This window comes from Ochotona princeps, chromosome 22 (genome assembly GCF_030435755.1).
Source record: "Ochotona princeps isolate mOchPri1 chromosome 22, mOchPri1.hap1, whole genome shotgun sequence".
In the NCBI taxonomy this organism is placed as follows: Eukaryota; Metazoa; Chordata; class Mammalia; order Lagomorpha; family Ochotonidae; genus Ochotona; species Ochotona princeps.
Window position 1 is genome coordinate 17,903,644 of NC_080853.1, and position 16,706 is coordinate 17,920,349.

Here is a 16,706-nt window from a genome sequence, read left to right on the forward strand (position 1 = left end):
CGTTCTATAAACTGTTATCCTCACCTCCATGTGTGTAAGAGTGTAAAGAAATGCAAGCAAATGTGTTATAGCATTTGGGGTGGTGACTACGCGGGCAAAGATTCGGGATGTATTATGCACTTGCCATACTGCGACCTCTCATACTCTTGTGTGGCAGGTGCCACGCGGCCCACTTCTACAGATGAAGACGTTGAAGTGAACTGGCTGCAAGTTGAGCTTCTCTTGATCTTAACTTGGATTCGCTTGGGGGAAATGAATGAATTAATGAATGAATGAAAGCCAGTGCCTCTGGGGGAACCGTACCACAGGTCGACCACAAACGGCAAAATTCGGCCGGAGCAGGGATCGAAGTCCGTTCCGGTCCCGCCCCCCGCACGTTGGGCCCCGCCCCCGGCAGGGCTCATGAATATGCAAAGCGCGCGAGCGATTTAAGGCGCCGGCGCCACGCGCAAATTCCTGCCGCCTGCCCCGACCCCGAGTCCTGCTCGACACCCCACCCTTCCGTCCGTGTCCATCACTGCGTGCAGCAGCGCCGCCAAAATGTCCGACAAACTGCCCTACAAAGTCGGTGAGTTCCAGGACTAGTAGTCAGCCGCCGCCGTTACCTCACGCCGCCTGCGGAGTCTTCAGGGTGGCGACTTAACAGGGCCAGCCTGCTGCTTGCTGTGCGTGTCGGCCTCGGGGGGCCAGCCCAAAGGTGTCCGGGACCCCTTGAAATCGTAGGCTCGGCGCATTCCTGGCCGCGCGGGGCCATCTGGGGGTTGGAGTTCTCACGCTGCAGCGAGAGGGTCGTCTCAGGCGGCCTCGGACTACAAGTCCCGGCGTGCTGCGCGGCGCCCACTTCCTCCGAGCGGGCTGTGCAGTGGCGAACTGGCGGCGTGTTCTCCCGCTGCCGGCGAGGGCGGAGAGCGGGAATGCACCTGGCCGCGGCCTGGGATCTTGGGCACCTGTGGGGATTCGCTGGGGGCTGGGATCCGGCCTCCTGGACCTGGCCGGTCCCAGGACAAAGGCCCATCCCTCTGCAGGCCTCCTGCATGGCCCTGGAGCCGCGGAGTGTGCATCGGTGGTGGGGCGGGCTGGGGTTCCCACACCTTAACTTAGGGGTGGCTCAGTCTCTGAGTGTGTGTGCTGGGGACAGGGTGTCATCCAGCTGGGCTGCAGCGACAGGTGTGCTGGGAATCTCGAAGAAAATTTTCAGTGATTAGAAAAATCAGACGGTTAACGTTTATTGGAGCGTTTATTGTGGAATGGTGTACTACCTTCTAGCTTCATTCTGGGATAACTCATTTTGTTTTCAGGGCTTCCGGGGGTGAGGACTGATTCGGGGTGGTGGTGGTGAGGATTTTACAGTGGGAATTCTGGGACACGAAAGTAACTGGCTTACAATCTTGCAGCTGGAGGTAGTGGAGCAAGATTCGAACCCCTGCCATCTAGTTATCTTTAAGTATTCCCTGTGTGTTAAGAGTACTTAACACAGGAATTTCAGAAGTTTTTGCACCAAAATTTATTTTCATTCAGTTTTCCCATAGAGGTTTTGAAGTCTCATCGGTGAATACGCCATGGCATAGTGGGTAGAGCTGCTACCTGTGATGTCAGCATCCTGTACTGGTGCTGGTTTGAATCCCTGTTTGGGAAAGCAGTGAGGATGGCCCAAGTGCTGCCCCCCACAAGAGAGACCCTGAAGAGGCTTTGGGCTCCTGGCTTCAGACCCAGCTCAGCTCTGGCTGTTGCAGCCTTTGTGAAGTGAACCAGTGGATGGAAGATCTCTCTCTCTCTCTGCCTATCAAATAAATAGATAAATTTTTAATAAAGATCTTTATAGAAAGTGGGCAGTCACCTGTGATACTGAAGAAGAAACTGTGGTCCTGAGGGGGAAACAACTTGAAGACATTCTGTTGAAATATGAGTTCACGGACCCGGCGGCGTGGCCTAGCGGCTAAAGTCCTTGCCTTGAACGCCCCGGGATCCCATATGGGCGCCGGTTCTAATCCCGGCAGCTCCACTTCCCATCCAGCTCCCTGCTTGTGGCCTGGGAAGGCAGTTGAGGACGGCCCAATGCTTTGGGATCCTGACCCGCGTGGGAGACCCGGAAGAGGTTCCTGGTTCCCAGCTTCGGATCGGCGCAGCACCGGCCCGTTGCAGCTCACTTGGGGAGTGAATCATCGGATGGAGGATCTTCCTCTCTGTCTCTCCTCCTCTCTGTATATCTGACTTTGTAATAAAATAAATAAATCTTAAAAAAAATATATTCACGGGCCCGGCGGCGTGGCCTAGCGGCTTAAGTCCTCGCCTTGAACGCCCCGGGATCCCATATGGGTGCCGGTTCTAGTCCCAGCAGCTCCACTTCCCATCCAGCTCCCTGCTTGTGGCCTGGGAAAGCAGTCGAGGACCACCTAAGGCTTTGGGACCCTGCACCCGCGTGGGAGACCCGGAAGAGGTTCCTGGGCCCGGCATCGGATTGGCGCATACCGGCCCGTTGCGACTCACTTGGGGAGTGAATCGTCAGACGGAAGATCTTTCTTTCTGTCTCTCCTCCTCTGTACATCCGGCTTTCCAATAACAATAAAATCTTAAAAAAAAAAAAAAAAAAAAAAGAAATGTGAGTTCACCCATTGTGGATGATGCAACCGAAGCTCAGGAAGGTTAGGTTAAGGTCACATTGTGGCAGAGCTGGAATTGGGACATGTCTGGGTGTGGGGAGGGATTGGAAGGTGAGGGGTGGGAGCAGTGGAGGTGAGGCTGCAGGTGGAGGTGAGCGAGCTTGGCTGAGGTGAGGGAAGGAGGTCTTTATGTGTGACAGACCATGTCCTGTGAGTGGCATGTTTACTCCTGAGCTCACAGCGAGGTCTGGGATGATGACTTCACTGAGGTGCAGAGAGAGCCTTGGGGTTCTGTTGGCTTGTCCTGGGACAAATGTTCCTGTGACTTCTGTAAGTCCTTTCCTCCCTGGGAACTGAAAACCCCATCTTGCCCCCCTGGGTGTAAGGGTCTCACAGCAAACTCAAGCTGGCACAGTTGCCTGGAAGGCATTGGAAGCTATTTTTAGCTGGAGGGACAGGTGTTGGTAGAACTTTTCTATTCTTCAGTTGTTAAAATGCAAAGTGCTATAAAACCATGCTTAATCACTATATACTGCAAAGTTTAAATTGTGACTTAATTTTCTTCCCCCAAAAAACTTTATCAGTTTATAACTATTAATGCTAAACAAGATGTAACTGCATAGAAACTTTGATGTTAAGTTTGTACTCAGCTGTTATCTGTATGATGGATGTTAATGTTGATGCTTCCACTGTTCCTGTGCCACTCTGATTTAGGTTAAACTCAAAAACATGTTAACTTGGGAGAAAAAAAAGGTTCATAGCAGCTGGTTGTGTATATACTAAAATTGAGATGTCAAGGAAGTAGTTACAGGATGTGGTTAAGAACTTGCATTTTCTAACATGTTGGTCACTCAATACTACGTTAATTAACTTCCAAAAAAAAAAAAAGAAATAATTAAAAAAGAAGGGGTGGGACTTCCCAGAACAGACTGTAACCCGCTGTCTCCTGCAGTTGGGGCCCCCGTGGAGGGGGTGGTCTTGGAACTGACCTCGGCTCCGGGCTGGCTGGCTGCCGGTTCCTCCTCTACCGCTGACCGGCTGTGGAACCTGGGCAGACCCTCCTGTGGCCCTTTCCTCACTGGTAAATGCTAGGAGTTAGACTAGGTTCAGATTTGTTTTCTGCCATCTGTGCTCCGTGCCAGTCCCTTTCATGAACGTTCTTTCATTGAGATCTACCATGCAGACGCCTAGATGGTCAGTACACATTGCCAGTCCTTTGTACCAGGCCCTAAAGGTGACCCCAGGACAAGAATGGAAAAGGTGTACAGACAATGTTGTCTCCTTTTATTATGTGAGGAAACCTGCCACTGCTCTGTCTCCACTGCTGTCACTCAGTTCCGATCTCCTTCCTTAAAGATGTTCCTGGATTTCTTGTTCCATAGATGAAAGCTAAAGCCTGTGTGTGTGTGTGTAATGGGGGTAGTCTTCTCAAGCAGCATTTTTATTGAAAGAGTGTCAGAGGGAGGATGTGATTGAGATCTTCCAGCTGACTTGCTCTCCAAATGACTACAACTGCCAGACTGGACCAGCCAAAGCCCGGAGGGAGGGACTTCCTGGTCTCTGACTTGGGTGCAGTGAACTTGGGCACTTGAGTCATGTGCTGCCTCCCAATGCGTTTGCAGAGAGCTGGGCGGTAAGTGGAGCAGAGTTGTGGCTTAACTGGCTGTCCCACAGTGTCTTCCCTGATTGCCCCTTTAAAACTTGGCTTCCTGCCTCACTCAGAGTAAAGTACTGAACTACCTTAATATCCCCTCTCTTTGAGTCACCCTGGCCAGCTCTCTGCCCCTCCATCATGAATAGAACAATTGATTTCCTGTTTCTAGGGATTTTTGAGCACATACTTTGTGCTAGGTACTAAGGGAAGAGCCTTCCAGGCTAAGAGCTGGGTAAATTAAATTTCTGAGGTGAAAATGAGTTTGCTCTGCTAAAGACAGGAAGTTTGATTAGCTGAACAAAGATGAGGGGAGAAGCTCAGGGAGAGGGTTAACCAAAAGGGCTTGAAGGGCAAGTGATGAATTAGGTTTTCTATTTTGTTTTTATTTGATTTTTTTTAAGATTTACTTGTTATTTTTTATTATAAAGTCAGATATACAGAGAGGAGGAGAGACAGAGAGGAAGATCTTCCGTCCAATGATTCACTCCCCAAGTGAGCCGCAACGGGCCGGTGCTGTGCTAAGCTGAAGCCGGGAACCTGGAACCTCTTCCAGGTCTCCCACGTGGGTGCAGGGTCCCAAAGCTTTGGGCCATCCTCGACTGCTTTCCCAGGCCACAAGCAGGGAGTTAGATGGGAAGTGGAGCTGTTGGGATTAGGACTGGCGCCTATATGGGATCCTGGGGTGTTCAAGGTGAGGACTTTAGCCGCTAGGCCACGCCGCTGGGCCCAGATGTCTTTATTTTGATTGGAAAGATTTACAGAGAGAGGGACAGACAGATCTTCCATCCACTGGTTCACTCCCCAAGTGGTTACAATGGCTGGAGCTGAGCAGATTTGCAGCCAGGAGCCAGGAGCTTCTTCCAGGTCTTCCACATGGGAGTGGGAGAGGCCATGGGAGTTAGGTGTGGCTTTGGGGTACCTTCTGTTGCTTTCCCAGGCCATAAGCAGGGAGCTGGATGGGAAGTGGAGCAGGTGGAACATGAACTAGCACCCATATGGGATGCTGGCACTTGAAGGAGGAGGATTAGCCAATTTAGCCACCATACTGGGTCTGAATTAGGGTTTTCTGGGGTAGAGGAAGCCAGGGAGGGCTTTTGTTTGGTTTATTTGATTAATTTACCAGAAGATAACTGATATTCTTAATAGGAACACTAATACTGTGAAGTTTTATCAGTAATACTAACATCTTAAAGGTTCAAAAGCTTCCCTCTGGCTACTATCAGGAGTGTGGTGTATGCGAGCAGGGGACCAGGGAAGAGTTGCTTTCATAGTCCAACTGAGAAGTGGCAACTTAGGGGAGGTGGCGAGTTACAGCTGGATTGCTTACGAATTTTGGATGTTGAGTCAAAATGTGCTGATAGGGCATGGTGTGATGGCTCACTGGCTAAATCCTCACCTTGCAAGTACCGGGATTCCATATGGGTGTTGGTTCATGTCTCAGCTGCTCTGTCCCATCCAGATCCCTGTCTGTGGCCTGGGAAAGCAGCTGAAGATGGCCCAAAGCCTTGGGATCCTGTACCTGGGTCAAAGACTCAAAACAAACACCGTGGCTCCTAGCTTAACATTGACTCAGCTCTGGCCGTTGTGACCACTTGGGGAATGAACCAGAAGATGGAAAATCTCTTTGTTTCTCTTTCTCTCTAAATCTGATCAGTGGACCCAGCATGGTGGCCTAGTGGCTGAAGTCCTTACCTTGCATGTGCCAGGATCTTGTATGGGTGCTGGTTCATGTCCTGGCAGCCCTGTTTCTCATCCAGCTTCCTGCTTGTGGCCTGGGAAGGCAGTCGAGGATGGCCCAAAACCTTGGGACCCTGTACCCACTTGGGAGACTGGAAAAAGCTCCTGGCTTTTGGATTCAGATTGGCTAAGCTCTGGCCATTGCGGCCACTTAAGGAGTGAACCAGTGAACAGATCTTCCTCTCTGTCTCTCTTCCTCTCTGTATATCTAACTTTCCAATAAAAAGAAATAAATCTTAAAAAAAAAATCCGATCTGCCTTTCCAATACAAATATATTTCTTTAAAAATGCTGTTGGCATTGAAACGAGGAATCATAAAGTCTTACAGTTTTTGACAAAAAGAACTGATTGAATGGTAGTTTCGTTTCCCTAAAATGGGAAGATTTGGCAAGTAACAGGCAGGGGTGGAGTGGCCAACGAGTCATGAGGCCTCAAACTTGGCACCTAATAGATACAATTGGATTTTCAAGTGGAGATGTTGAATGGGCAGTTGGCTTAGACAGTATTAAGTTTAGGGGAGAAGCTGGCTGGAGACAAATGCGTAGGAGTTGTTGTAGAGAAGGTATTTAATGCCTTGAGGCTAGATGAGCTCATCTGGCAGGAGTGTGAGAAAGTGGTGATGGTGACCTAAAGACTTCCAAACATTAGGGTCTGCTAGATGAAGAGGAGCCAGGAAGAGAGGAAGAGCACAGGAGGCCAGTCATAGGCACTAGGAAAAGAGAGGTTTTTCAGAAAGGATCCATTAGTAGGGTCAGCATTTCTGGGAGAAACATGAACATGGTAACTGATCATCCAATTGTGGGGACCCGGCTGGTCTTCGCATAGCTGGAGGATGGCTATTTTGCTTTTGAGCAGTGAGGTCCACGAGGACATAAGAGAAGGCAGGAGCAAAGGACATCTTATCCACTGTGACAAAGGAATGAATGCCCAGTCTGGTGGCTACAGATGAGGAAGGCTAGCAGATGCCATAGAGGAAAAATAGCATAGTTCTGAATTCTCAGTGAGCTGTGGAGTAGGGCTGTCGTCAGTTAACGTGTTGGAAGAAAGCATTGGAAGTGTGGGGAGAATAGAAAGGGAGAGTCCATTGACTAGAAGATAAAATAGGATTGTTGAAAGTGCTCTGTGTCCCTTCAGAATTGTGGTCTTCACAAATGAGACCTCTTTGGGTGCTGCTGTCCTGTTTGCTTTGTTGGGTTTAACCAGGATTGGAGTTTTGCTAGTGATTTGTTGGAGAAAGAGTGGAGGAGATGGATAGGAGAATCTGAGACTCTGGAAGGAAGAAAGTGAGCTCATGAAGAGGATGTGGTGAGGGACAGTGAAAATTGGTAGGATTCATGGAGGTTTTGACCTTCCAGCTTTGCTGGAGTTGGGCTATAGAGAGAAACATGGCCAGAGCTGGTTGCTTGACATCCAGACTTCAAAGGAACGCTATCACTGCTGAGGGATTTACCTGGGTGGGTGCCTGGGGTCGCAGGTGGCAGGATGACAGGGAATGGGCCCTCTGATGGAGGAATATTTGCATTTATAACATTGTTTAGATGCACTGTAGTTTAATGGATGTATTAATAAAGTATTCATCCTGTCCCACCTGTTCCCCTTTGGAAGAATCAGCAGTAGATAGGAATTGCCAGGAGTACCAAGCCCTCTACCAGAGTTGTTGGGTCTGATTTCCAGGGTGAGATTTACAAGCCAAATGATTCCTATTTTCAGAGAAGTTTGTAAACACTGACCTAGGGACTGACCTTGGGAATGAGCTGGTACAATAGGAGGAGGGGGAGATGAGAGGGAAAAATATTGTGTTGAGGTCATGAGAGAGCCCATAATATCCTTTCCTGCTTGAGAACTTGGGACAGCAGTTGAAGTCAGAACAGACCTTTTATTGATGGTAGCACTGAATCCAGAGGGTGTAGGTTAGTACAAAAGCCAAGTGATGCCTGACCGACCCCTGTGAGCGAGTTCTAGGCAAGGCATGGGAAGGTCTCTGGATAGGTCTCTGCATGGGAAAGCAGAGAACACACGCTCCCTGCATGGGGCAGGTAGGCGCTTGCTTACAGAAGACGGGAGAATGGTTCTGATCATGCCCAGTTTTATTGTCTTAGATTACTTATTACACAAACCAGTCCTGATCCCTTGGGGCAGAGTTAAGTCAAGAGTGTTAAATGCACTGAGTTTTCGTCATGTAGAAAGAAGAGTGTGGGAGAAGCATTTATTTTACATTTTTAGCTAGATCAAGGAACTGCATCAAGTCCAGGGTGTTTGGATACTGTTTATGAATGTTGGATCACCAAAATGAATGCCTTGGGGAGGAAGCTGGAGGGCCAGGAGCTACAGTCTGGGAAGTGAGGAGGCATCAGTGGGAAGAATGGGGGAGGTATAGTCAGCTATTTTTGTGTGTGTGGTGATTTTCAAGTACCTGCACATTCCTTTGATTAAATGTGTTCTCCCACAAGGCTGCAAGCTGCAGGCAGGCAGGGACCATTCTTTCTGATTGTCCTGACTTTTGTGCATGAGTGAGAGAATGCAGTGACAAGACTAGGTTGTACTTTCAAACATGAGCCTGTTCCTCTCATAGTAACAGTAGGAGAAGGCAGCTCACAGAACTCCCTCCCATCTTGTGCCCACAGCGGACATCGGCCTGGCTGCATGGGGACGCAAGGCCCTGGACATTGCCGAGAACGAGATGCCAGGCCTGATGCGCATGCGGGAGATGTACTCGGCCTCCAAGCCACTGAAGGGTGCCCGCATTGCCGGCTGCTTGCACATGACTGTGGAGACTGCTGTCCTCATCGAGACCCTTGTTGCCCTGGGTGCTGAGGTGAGCTCACAGCCATGTGCCCGCGGGCGAGTCCCCTGCCTCCTTCAGGTTCATCTAAGGAAGAACTTGTGGGTATGGGGCATGGTGACCTCAAGACCAGCAGGAGCTCCTCCCTGTCACTGGAGTTCTTTCTCCCAGTGCTTCCACCCTTTGAGTAGTCTGTCCCATTTAGGGGCTGGCTCTAGTTGGCCCTCCTAGGATCATGTGCCTTGGACTGAGCACGGCTGCCAGAACAATGAAGCACCTTGATTGGCTCAGCTCAGCCCAGGTACCAATGACTGACAGGTAGCTCTGCCAGGGAGCAAGGTGGTGTCTCAAGATCGCTGAGACTGCTGCACGGTTCAGTCCTTGGATCTCTTCTTTCTTTTGAACTGTCACTCTCTTAGTCTGATTTTATGGCTTTGAATACTGTGTGTGTGATGATGAGCCCTAAATCTATGCAATACCAGCCTGGACTTCTCCCTGGCACTCCACCCTTGTTATTCCAGCTGCTGGTGCTGGAGGCCTCCACCTGGAGGCCTGGAACATAATTCAAGCTCAATGTGCCCAAGAAAACCCATGATTTTGTGCTTCTCTCTATCCCCCACATTGGTAAATGGGAAATTCAGCCTTTCAGACCCTCAGCCAATTCTGTCAGCTCATTGTTCTAATACATACCAGGATCTGAGTGTCTCTCACCTCCACTGCCACCTCTGTACCTTTTGTCTGGGCTCTCTATAATTGCTTCTGCAATTTTCTCCTTACTTCAGCCCTTTCCGTTCCATGCACCCATTAGAGTGATGATGTTTTAACAGCTGTCAGATCTTGTCAGTACTCTGGCTTCCAGAGACTCACCCAGAGTCTCCACTCTGTGGTTGCAGACCTGGCTGGCCTAGGTCCCAAGCTTCTCATCCCAGGCTTTCGCCTCCCCCTGCCAAGTTCACCCTGGTGCCTCCGAGCCTTCAGTGACCCGCTGCCCTGTTTGTCTGCTCCTTCTAGGTACAGTGGTCTAGCTGCAATATCTTTTCCACCCAGGACCATGCAGCGGCTGCTATTGCCAAGGCCGGCATTCCAGGTGAGCTCTGCTTGCTGCTTGGACATGGGAAAATATGAAGGGATTTTTTTCTGTTTGCTTTGTGAACTCCTGCAGCAGGGGAGGGAGGGAGGCACAGCCTCAGAATCCTAGCCTAGGGACTGTTAGGAAAGATGTCTGTGTCTCGCTGTCATCTGACAAGGTGTGGAAGATACTTGTTGACTCAACATGAGCCATCAAGCCATGCTACCAGGAAGGGTAGGATCCTGTGATTAGATACAAGGTGCAGAGGAGGGGACATTCTTTAAAGGAAGAAGTGGGAAGACCTTGGGAGGGACACTGGGTCCAGAGGTCTACTGCCTAGGAAGGGTTTTTGCACAAAGCAGCAGGAAAAATGGGCTCATGTTTGTTTGGGCTTAGGGAGGGAAGTGGGTAGATGTGATGGTGATGAAATAGGACATTCAGCATGCCTTCTAAGCATCCCCAGGGCAGAGGAGGACTCATTCACAGGCTGACCGGGCTGAATAGGTGTGTCCTCTGCCCCTCAGCTTTGGCTGGGCTCCATGTCCCTCTTCTGGGAACAGCTCTGCTTTCAAGACCATTGTCTGTTCTTGGTTGGGTGAAGGGCCAGCTTCTCTGTTTGGCTGGTGTCTTTGGCTGCAGGAGGCTCCTGGGAACCCCACACCTGCACCCCAGTCTTGCCCTCTGATGGGAGGAGCGTGGCTAGCAGCCTGAAGCAGTCTGGTTCCAGGATCTGCTCAGAATGCTATGCTAAGTGACTGGCACATTCTGGCTTCTCTAGACATCTGTGAGTGGTCATAATGGTCATGCCCGCCTCAGAGTTTCTATGAGACAAACTGAAATGGGGCACAAAGCAGAGTAATGTGCTGCATGCACAGCAGCTGCTGTTAGTAATCCCTGAGCCAGATTCTGCCTTAGGCTGACCACCACAGACACTGCCGAGCCTTCAAGGCCTTCCTGTTCAACAAACCCTGGATTCTGTTTTGGTACCACTGAGCAGTGGGCATTGCGGGTAGAATTGTGGTCACTGTGGGTTGATGCCCTAATCCTTGGAGCCCAGGCAGAAAGGAAGTAATTATTTTCACAATTACCTGTCACAAGGGGGCTGTGCTTGGCCTCTGTCCCACCTTAATTCATGCTCTTGTGAGCCCAGAGAAAGCCAAGCCTCAGAGAGGTAAAGTGATTGGTCACAAACCTGGTAAGGGAAAGAGCTCTATCTAATTCTATCTGTTCTTAGCACTGCTGAGTCCTCAGAGGGGCTGGAGGTGGCTGGCGATGGCTACTAGGGAGGAGACAGTGTTGGCTCTGCCCAGGTGGTTCTCTGGAGGAGGTGCTGGTAGGGAAGGACAGGCCTGATGTTCTGCTTGCTCTTTAGTGTACGCCTGGAAGGGCGAAACAGACGAGGAGTACCTGTGGTGCATTGAGCAGACGCTCTACTTTAAGGACGGGCCCCTCAACATGATCCTGGACGATGGTGGCGACCTCACCAACCTTATCCACACCAAGTACCCCCAGCTCCTGTCAGGTGAGCAAGCCTGGGACTGGAGGCCTGGATGTGGCCCCGCACACCCACACAAAGGCAGTAGGCCTGGCAGCACTCCCAGTGCCTTCAGCAGGAGATTTTTGTGGAGGTTCTGGCAGGCATGCTGTGGCTTGGCCTCCTGACTTCCGACGGGGGAGGCCTGACTGAGCTGCTTGCCACAGACAGCCATAGGGCGGGGACTGGGAATAACTGTGGAGAAGCCAGCTTTGTTGAAAGCAGAGAGGGGAGGAGAGAAGAGTGGGTACAAAGAGTGCAAAAGCCCTGCGGCAGGCAAGGATTGACTGCGCGGGAATTAAAATGAAGCCAGTGTGGCTGCACTGAATGTTGGGAGCCTTCCCTGGGGAACGCTGTAGGATGTGGTTGGAGCTTTACTGAAGGCCACATGAACCCTAGGAAAAGCTTAACTTGATCCTGAGAGCAAAGGGCAGTCAGTCATAGTGGCAGTCAGTCATGGGAGGGTTTTGAAAATAAAAATGTGCAGCTGCTATTGCAGGAGGATGAGCTGTGGTTGGCAGACCAGGTGAGAGACGGTGGCAACAGCAGTGAGTGGAGAAGCCAGATTCTGTGGGATCTGGAGGCCTGGTGATGGATTCCTTGTGGATTCCCTGGAGGGCATTAGGCTCTCTTTCCTCATGCTGATATAGGGGATTTGGTAGATTGTGGTGTCCATTGTAGAAGCAGGAACCTAGAGAGTGGGATGATGTTAGGGGGTGAAGATGAGGAACTGGGGTGAGTTCAGGTGTGGCCTTGCTGTGGCTTATCCCTTCTCCTTTCAGGCATCAGGGGCATCTCTGAGGAGACCACGACTGGGGTCCACAACCTCTACAAGATGATGGCTAATGGGGTTCTGAAGGTGCCTGCCATCAATGTCAATGACTCTGTTACCAAGGTAAGCCCTTGGGGCCATGACAGTGCCAGTTGCTGGCTGTTAGTTCAGGAGACCACCGAAGAGGGAACCTGGAAGTGTTGCTGGGGGCTGCAGACTAGGGACAAGAAGCTCCTGATTGAGGTAGGGGAAGGGCTTACAGGCAGAGTATGTGAAGTAATAAATGCATTAGGAGAGGGAGAACTCTATAGGGGGACTGGCTTTCAAGAACATTATGCTTTTGAATATCAAGAACATTTAAGTTAAATAAATAAATACTTGTACAATCATCCAGTCATCGATCCCCAGACCAGCCAAGAAAGACTAAGGAGAAAGTCTTGGAGCTGGGCAGGGCTGGAGGGCTACGGGGCACTGGCTATTGGGGAGGAGGCACAGGCTGAGATTTTGAGTGCCCTGTGAAACACTGAAGACTAAGTGGTCCAGGCTTGCTTGTCCCCAGTGCCCACTGGTCCCCTGTCCTTTCAGAGCAAGTTTGACAACCTGTACGGCTGCCGGGAGTCCCTCATAGATGGCATTAAACGGGCTACAGATGTGATGATCGCAGGCAAGGTGGCAGTGGTAGCAGGCTATGGAGATGTGGGCAAAGGCTGTGCCCAGGCCCTGAGGGGTTTTGGGGCCCGTGTCATCATCACCGAGATCGACCCCATCAACGCACTGCAGGCTGCCATGGAGGGTATGAAAGGGTGAGGGTCAGTTCTCAGCTGCCGGGGCCAGGGAAGAGACCAGGTCACACAAAGTAACCCATGCCCACTGTCCGCACAGGCTATGAAGTGACCACCATGGATGAAGCCTGTAAAGAGGGCAACATCTTTGTCACCACCACAGGCTGTGTGGACATCATCCTTGGGCGGTAGGTACTAGGTAGAAGCCCTGGCAGGGTGGTGGCGGGGGCAAGGAAAGGGCACACTTTGTGCTGTTCTTTTCCCTAATGGGTTTCCTGCACAGGCACTTTGAGCAGATGAAAGATGATGCCATTGTGTGTAACATCGGACACTTCGATGTGGAGATTGACGTCAAGTGGCTCAATGAGAATGCTGTGGAGAAGGTGAACATCAAGCCCCAGGTAAGAAGCCCCAGCCCTGCCAGCAGGGTAGCAGATAGACTGAGGAGGGGTCTGCCTGTGGGCTGTCCCCCAAGGAGGGCAGGTAAGGTAGCTGTTGTAACCTGGCCAGAGGATGAGGGAGGGAGGACCTGCTTTCAGCACCAGGCTGAAGGTATCTGATCTGTTCCAAAGCCAGTCAGGTTTACTGGAGGTATTACATGGGAATAGGTGAGCTGTACATGGTAAAGTTGCTGTTTTAGAGAATGTTCTCATAGTCCCTGCAGGGGTGATGGCAGGCTCCACTTGGAGAATGCCAGGGATGGACATACCATGTAGGATCAAGATGGATAAAGATTGGAAAAGGATGTGTGAAAAGCAGGCCCCTTTTCTGAGCTGATAAAAGAACAGGTTTGCAGGGAGCCCCTGAAAAATGAGTTGGGATATGTGAAATTTATTTGGATCATACTCTGTATGTGTGTTTTCTGTTATAAGAAAAAGTTTCTGGAAAGTTTTTGAGTATTAAGTAACCTTAATATTAAGTGCATTTTTTTTTTTTAATAAGGGAGAGATGGACAGATAAAGAATTCCTCCTCTGCTTAAGTGTCTCATAGACTGCAACACTGCAGTGTCAGGAGGAGAGTCTCCAGGGCATGGTGTCCCTCAGGGGGCTTCGTTCAGATGTGGGGCAGTTAACCTCTGTTGAAGGTTAATGGGCACCAGAGAGCTGTCGCTGTACTTACTCTTGGAGTAGTCAGAAAACCTGGCTTTGGGGAAAATGTTTGGGAGGCAGTGTGAGGGAAGAGAGATTACAAATGTAAGGGGGCAAGCAGGGGAAAGCAGATTATCTATTTAGGTAGCTGGGAGAGATGGACGCATTGAGGCTGGGAATTTCCATTTTTACCTTCACTTGCTAAACTTGGAGTTGTAAATGTTGGCAGTCACCTGGGAACCGCACTTGAATCTTTGGGAGTGAGTCTAGGGTATCTGTATTTTAAGGCTCCCAAGGTGATTCCAGTGTACAGCTGAACTCAAGTATCACTGCATTACTTTTTTTTTTTTTAAACTAATCTTTACTAACCTGCATTCCACTTTTTATTGGTAATTGAGAACATGGGGTCTTCCTCAGACCATTTGGACCCAAACTGCAACTGTTTCTTAGTATGTGTTGAATGACTTAACTATGTACATTTCAGTTTATCTGTGAGGATGATGGTAACACTTGATAGGAGTACTTAATTGATAAGATTATTTGGTTATATAGACAAGTCTTGGCAGTAATAGTTACTACTTAAATGGATTATGTGGTGTGTACCAGGTGCTATCCATGTGAGATCTGTGTGCTCAGAGTGGCTTACTCAATGTTGGTTATTATTACCCAGTTACTGTTAATTCTCTGCCTTGTGCTAGAGGTTGTTCTTGGACCACTCAGGTCCCTCAGGGGCATTGTTGGAGGCCTAGTGAACAAAGGGTTGTGTGAGCACAGATTAAGTATGGGAGCAGTGTCCTGCCGGCCCTCACTGTAGCTCCGGCCACTTGCAGGTAGACCGCTACTTGCTGAAGAACGGTCATCGCGTCATCCTGCTGGCTGAGGGCCGGCTGGTCAACCTGGGTTGTGCCATGGGCCACCCCAGCTTTGTGATGAGCAACTCGTTCACAAACCAAGTGCTGGCACAGATTGAGCTGTGGACCCATCCCGACAAGTATGCTGTTGGCGTTCACTTCCTGCCTAAGAAGGTGAGTTTTCACTTCCACCTCAAGCCAAGGGCCACATGACCGGCCGCGAACTCTCCATGAAGAGCTTGTGAAAGCTTATGAAGTGCTTGCCTGTTGGCATCATAAGGGCCTCTGTATTGCTGAAATCATTCTCTACATTTGATAGAGGAGCAAACAGGCCCATATGGGAGAAAAATTCCTGGAAACAAGTCACAAGTGGCAGGACTGGGTGATGAGAACAGAAGCTTGAGAGGGAGAAACCCAAGTATGAATCTGTCTCATCACTTAGAGATTATGTAACCCGGGCAAGTTATTTAGCTTCTACCCTTCCATTCTCTCATCTGTAAAATCAAGGCAACGGTGCCTCCTTCACAAACCCACAAGCCTACAGGGGCTGGAAGAGTAAATAAGTGAAAATGGGCTGAGTGGGAATTGAAGACATGAAGAGCATGTGCCCCAGGGAATGGGGCAGCTGCCACCAGCTGTCATTGTTGTGGAACCCAGGTCCACTGAACTCAGCTGACTGTTAAAGAGAAGCCAGAAACCAAGGTCTTCGAAAAATAAGTGGATGAACTAACTTTGACACAATCTATGAATCCAGTCTGTAGGCTACATTTTTTCATTTCGTTTTGTTTTCCTGTCTAAGATTTATTTATTTGAGAGGCAGAGTTAGACAGACAGACAGAGGAGACATCTTCCACCTGCTGGTTCAGTCCACAAAAGCAAATTTCTTAACTGGTGGCTGAATGCAGGTAAGGGGTTCTGTGGCATGGCACTGACTTGAGGTTTTCCTGTGTTTCTCCACAGCTGGATGAGGCAGTGGCTGAAGCCCACCTGAGCAAGTTGAACGTGAAGTTGACCAAGCTGACTGAGAAGCAGGCCCAGTACCTGGGCATGTCCCGTGACGGCCCCTTCAAGCCTGACCATTACCGCTACTAACAGTCATGCCTGCCTTTCACCTCCTAGTGCCCAGGCCTCCCTCTCCTCCCTAAGAGCCAGTGACACCTTGTTTGCAATCAGTTTGTCAGTGATGTCCCCCATCAACTCCCTGGGGCTGCCCACTCAGGCTTGGGCCTCTGCCTTCCTCACTCCTCCTGTTATCCCAAGTATGGCACAGGGAATTGAGAGGCCCCTCTTTAAGCCCTGGTCATGATGGAGATACAAGGGAGACATCTATAGGGAACCATGAAACCAGGGGTCTTAGAACTGCTTAGTCAGGCCTTCGAAATTGGTGATGGTGGTTACAAGGCCCATGCACTTTACCAGAGAGGCCTTCACCTGGGCTATCGTGTTAGACACACATGCTTAGCTGACAGGTTCACGGATTCATCAGCCTATGGTAGAAGAAAAAGAACTGTATCAAAGAGCAAGTAGGAGCTGTTAACCTGAGTGTTTCTGAGAGCCTGGCTCAGTGCTGGGCCATCTCAGAAACCTCAGAACAATGAATGAGCTTAGTCCTTATTGGTCTTAATTTTATAGGGGTTAAAATAACCCCTGTAAGAGAGGGCCAGTGGTTGAGAGGGGCCAGAAAAACATAAAAGCAGGCATAGATCTGCCATCACTTTGTAATATGGTTCCTATCATAACCCTGGGCTATAGTGTTTATATATAATGTGTAAAGTGTTCAAAGAAAGCAGGAAGGTGGGTAAATAAAACTTCTGGTGCCTGAAAGTTTTGAGATTT

At 49.8% G+C, this 16,706-nt stretch overlaps 1 protein-coding gene across 3 annotated transcripts; it reads left to right on the plus strand.

The window, feature by feature from the left end:
* The first annotated feature begins 407 nt into the window (after positions 1–407).
* AHCY (adenosylhomocysteinase) lies at positions 408–16,706 on the plus strand. 3 transcript variants are annotated; one of them, XM_058679589.1, is made up of 10 exons: positions 408–568; positions 8,616–8,806; positions 9,785–9,860; positions 11,215–11,364; positions 12,159–12,271; positions 12,734–12,941; positions 13,031–13,118; positions 13,214–13,331; positions 14,850–15,044; positions 15,831–16,706. In XM_058679589.1, exons 1-10 carry the CDS (start codon positions 541–543, stop codon positions 15,960–15,962), a joined length of 1,299 nt encoding a protein of 432 aa, XP_058535572.1. In that variant the 5' UTR covers positions 408–540; the 3' UTR covers positions 15,963–16,706. The 3 variants fall into 3 exon arrangements, with proteins under 3 accessions (XP_058535572.1, XP_058535574.1, XP_058535573.1); XM_058679591.1 differs by lacking the exon at positions 408–568 and adding an exon at positions 870–949; XM_058679590.1 differs by lacking the exon at positions 408–568 and adding an exon at positions 1,054–1,217.